This window comes from Heterodontus francisci, chromosome 21, assembly GCF_036365525.1.
Source record: "Heterodontus francisci isolate sHetFra1 chromosome 21, sHetFra1.hap1, whole genome shotgun sequence".
In the NCBI taxonomy this organism is placed as follows: domain Eukaryota; kingdom Metazoa; phylum Chordata; class Chondrichthyes; order Heterodontiformes; family Heterodontidae; genus Heterodontus; species Heterodontus francisci.
Window position 1 is genome coordinate 75,026,259 of NC_090391.1, and position 4,485 is coordinate 75,030,743.

General features: G+C 41.6%; 1 protein-coding gene across 1 annotated transcript; it reads left to right on the forward strand.

Moving 5' to 3' along the window:
* The first annotated feature begins 294 nt into the window (after positions 1–294).
* On the forward strand, positions 295–2,984 carry LOC137381024 (probable G-protein coupled receptor 139). Its single transcript, XM_068053420.1, has 2 exons — positions 295–361; positions 2,089–2,984. Exons 1-2 carry the CDS (start codon positions 295–297, stop codon positions 2,982–2,984), a joined length of 963 nt encoding a protein of 320 aa, XP_067909521.1.
* Positions 2,985–4,485: the final 1,501 nt, after the last annotated feature.

A 4,485-nucleotide genomic window follows, 5' to 3' on the forward strand; every position in this document is an offset into this window, starting at 1 on the left:
CAGTTATGATTAGTTGCTTATTGTGATCAGATTTGCCCAGACTTGGGGGTGGGGATGGGGATGGGTCCAATTCAATTTTAGTGGAAAATATATTCCATCAACAGGGAATTAGCACAACTGTCGTAATCTGTTTGTTCAAAGATTAAGAAAAACTGTTGGAACAATTTTGCAACCTGTGTATCCCCAAAGAGATCCGGGAGGGTATAAAGTTAATGCACTGGGAATGTGTCACCTCAGAATTTATTTCAGAGATATTACCTGCAGCACGAACAGACCGATCACTCCAAGCAGAAAATGCACGGACCAATTCAATGGGTCAGGAACATATTCTATGTGATTCTTGCTGTAACTGGCGTTCCTGGTCAGTATCTATAACCAATGAGGTTTTGTAAATCTGAGTATGAGCTGGTTTCTTCCATTACCATGAGAATAATAATATTACATGCGATCGAATGGTTACAGTTACACAGACACACACTCAAAAATATAATTGCATTAATTTCCTGAATTAGCTGTGCAGTTTTAATCTGTTGTCTCAACTGTTTCTAGCTCAAGACACTTTGCATTGTAAAGTTATTGAATTATGTGGATTGTTGTGTTCTGTAGAATCACAGCTCAAAGCAGGAAAATCTCAGAGGGGAAGGATTACTGGAATTATCTGTTAGTGTAGAATTATACTGTGTGTGTGCACTAACTGGAGTGGAGCACCTGACCTCAGCGATCATGTACAACTGGGAGTCTCTGACACTCTAGAATTGTACTGATTGTGGCTGACATTGGTGTGGACAATGTAACTCCAGGGAACATGTATTTGCTGGAATATCTGTAATTGTATTCAGTGCGGGTCCCCATCTTATTCTAATTCTAATTAGAGTTGTTGACAGCACCATCAGATGCAAATTAATAGCCTTCCCGAGCACAGTCCTGAGAAGCGTTTGCTCACAAGTGCACTGCAATAATAAATAATCCTCTTCAATATTACGAAAAACACTGATGACTATGACATGTTAATAGACAACTTGTTGATTTTACAACACAGAATCTGGGCATTCGGTATAACTGGATTAGGGCAGTCTTCCTGCTCTGCACGAGCCTCTCTTCATTCCAGCTCATCTAATCCTATCAGCATATCCGTCCAATCCTGTCTCCATCATGCACTAACCTCACTTCTTCTTATTTTTTCTTCCATTGTAACTACTCCAAGAGGTCTCAATTCCACGTTCTCAGCAGTACAAGTAAATAGGTCTCTCTTGAATTCCATCACGTATTTATTGATGACCATCTTATTTTGAGGAAATGCAGAACTGGTCACCAGCAAAGTGAGAATATCAGGTCCACGTTTTCCCTCTCTAAACCTTTTTTTAATTTTAAAGGCCTCTATTAGTTCAACAATCATCCTTCTCTTATCGGCTTAATGGAGCCACAACATATCCCAATAACTATAATCTCCCTGCTATGGTATTATGTTTGTGAAGAATACGTTCACCTGCTGATTACCCTGGATATTTTTATCATGTGTAGTCCAGATGAGTACACATTCTTCACGTGTTCAATCACCACCTTTATAATACGTTATTATCACACTTTTCTTCTGACGATATTCCTGTCGAAATGAAAGCCTGTGCTGTGATCACATTTGCATCGACTTAGTAAATTCCATTTTCAATTTAACTCATTTATACATCAGAGGGAGTGGTCCAAGACGTATGAGTGTCTCCTATCCGAGGGGATGGTTCGAATCAGGGAGGAATTTCTTCGAACACAGGGAGTGATTCGAGTCCGGGATGGGTTCCTACACTGGGAGTAGTTGGAGACCGGGTGCAGTTCTCCAGTCTACCCATTCTTGGGCTCCGCGTTGTTATATTTAACTGGTTTACCAGCGTCCGATGAGCGGTGTGCTGTACCTGTCCTTCCAGGATTTGTTAAATCTGGAAGTGCTGGGGTTGGAGGCAGGTTGGGGTCATGGACCCGATCTGACCTGATCCCAATCCACACGGTTTTGGTGTCTAAAATCCTTCCTGTCAGGGTTGAGGAGCGGAGAATGTATTTCAGTAATTTACAGCCACTTTTCCCTTCTCTCCTTTACAGTTAATTTAGTCTCAATTGTGATCCTGTCCAAGGGAAATTGCGGACTTACCAGCTGTACCACCCGTTACCTGGTGGCCATGTCAACGGCGGATCTACTGGTCATTATCACTGAGATCATACTCTGGAGAATCAATGATTATTATTTCCCATTAAATTTCCTGGATCTCACCTTTGTGTGTCGCTCTCGCTATGTCCTGACCCGTGCAGCCATCGACTGTTCGGTTTGGTTCACCATCGCTTTCACATTTGATCGATTTGTCGCCATTTGTTGCCAGAAGCTGAAATCGAAATATTGCACCAGGAAAAATGCAACTGTGGTTCTAGCAACAACCGGCATTCCGCTCTGTCCAAAGAATATACCCATCTACTTTAGATATAAACCTATACGGGTAATCGACAATGTAGAATGGCGTTGCTCCAATAAGCGAAGTTATTTTACTGACCCTCGATGGATTGGATTTAGAATGTTTGAAAAAGCTTTAACACCATTATTACCATTCATTTTAATTCTGTTGCTGAACGCTCTGACGTTCAGAAACATTTTAGGGGCCAGTCGATTTCGTCAGAGACTGAGGGGTCAGAGCAAGAAAGATAATCACAATGACTCTGAAATGGAGAGAAGAAGGAAGTCGATGATTTTACTCTTCACCATATCTGGCAGCTTCATATTTCTGTGGTTGGTGTATGTGTTATATATTTTTCGTGTTGATCATTTCTTAGATGATGTTTCTTATTATATCTTTGAAAATGTCGCATACATGCTGCGGAATTTAAGTTGCTGCAGAAACACATTTATCTGTGTGGTCACTCAGTCCGAGTTCAGAGAGCAGTTAAAGAGCGCGGTGAAATATCCAGTTACATCAATTATTAAATTAATTAAGAAACAAAGCAACTGAATCCAGCTGAAAGATCAAGTGGTTAATGGACAAGAGGTGACTGCTGGACGTCCCGAAGAAAATGGCTTGCAGGAGTAAAGACACAGGGCGGCACAGTGGCGCAGTGGTTAGCACCGCAGCCTCACAGCTCCAGGGACCCGGGTTCGATTCCGGGTACTGCCTGTGTGGAGTTTGCAAGTTCTCCCTGTGTCTGCGTGGGTTTTCTCCGGGTGCTCCGGTTTCCTCCCACAAGCCAAAAGACCTGCAGGTTGATAGGTAAATTGGCCATTATAAATTGTCACTAGGATAGGTAGGTGGGAGGGAAATATAGGGACAGGTGGGGATGTTTGGTAGGAATATGGGATTAGTGTCGGATTAGTATAAATGGGTGGTTGATGTTCGGCACAGTCTCGGTGGGCCGAAGGGCCTGTTTCAGTGCTGTGTCTCTAATCTAAAAAAAAAAACTTATCTAAACACTAGAGCTGTTGGTGACGGGAAGAGGGGGTCGAGAGCAAGAGGGTGGGAAGTAAATTAGCAGGAATCAAAAAAGATAACGAGCAGCGAGCAAAGGGAAAGAGAGGACCTTCGTAAAGGGGTCAGGAGGAGAGTGATTGCGCTCCCCAAAGGAACTGACGTGAAAGAAGCTTGAACTGGTTATGACACCTATCATTAAACAAGAACCATGCAGTTTAATAAGTATGCTAACTGACTTGATCAATTAAATATATCTGCAGAAGAAAACATTTATATTTAAATGCAGCATTGCTTCCTGATATTCCACGAGGCACATTTATTCTTAATTGCTTTGGCACCCTGGGAATATTGAGGTGAATTGTTTACGATAGTTGGCATTGTTGATAAGAAGATGAAACATTGATTGTCCAACTGCTTTGTATCTGCAAGGATGTGTTATTTGTTCACACAATGAAATGTTAACTCTAGGAGGCTAGTAAATAAGAGATGGACATGCTTTCAGCGTACTCCACTGTAATTACAGAGGTGCAGTGACGGCAGTTGAACCACACGGTAAAGTAATGGAAGAGGTAATTCAAAGGATATCATAATAAGGAATCGAAAGCCCAAAAGATGGAAACTCAGAGTCTTTGCTGGTACAGTTTATAATGGTGCCTGTTGTGTAATTATTCTGAAACACAGGTCAACGTAATGTCAATTCAGTGTCAGGAGAACAAAGGCATCGCCTGTGACGGCAACATTCAAGGAATCCTGGTCTTGAAGGATAAGAAACGTCCATGTTGTCGTCAGTGCCTTTTTGTTAAGTATTTATAACATCTAGCTTAATAAATTATACTGGGTTCATAACTAGCCATTATTTGTAACATGCTCGGTCAGGCACAACTGAGAATCCCATTGTAATAAATTGAAAATTCAGAACTGAGAATTTTTAACTAAAAGTGTTTTAGCCTCAAAACCCCAAAACATACAATGGTGCAACTTGGGGCCAGACGTTGAAAAAGGCTAAAACGAAATGACTGGTTGTGAAGTTGAGTGGCATGTTGCTCTG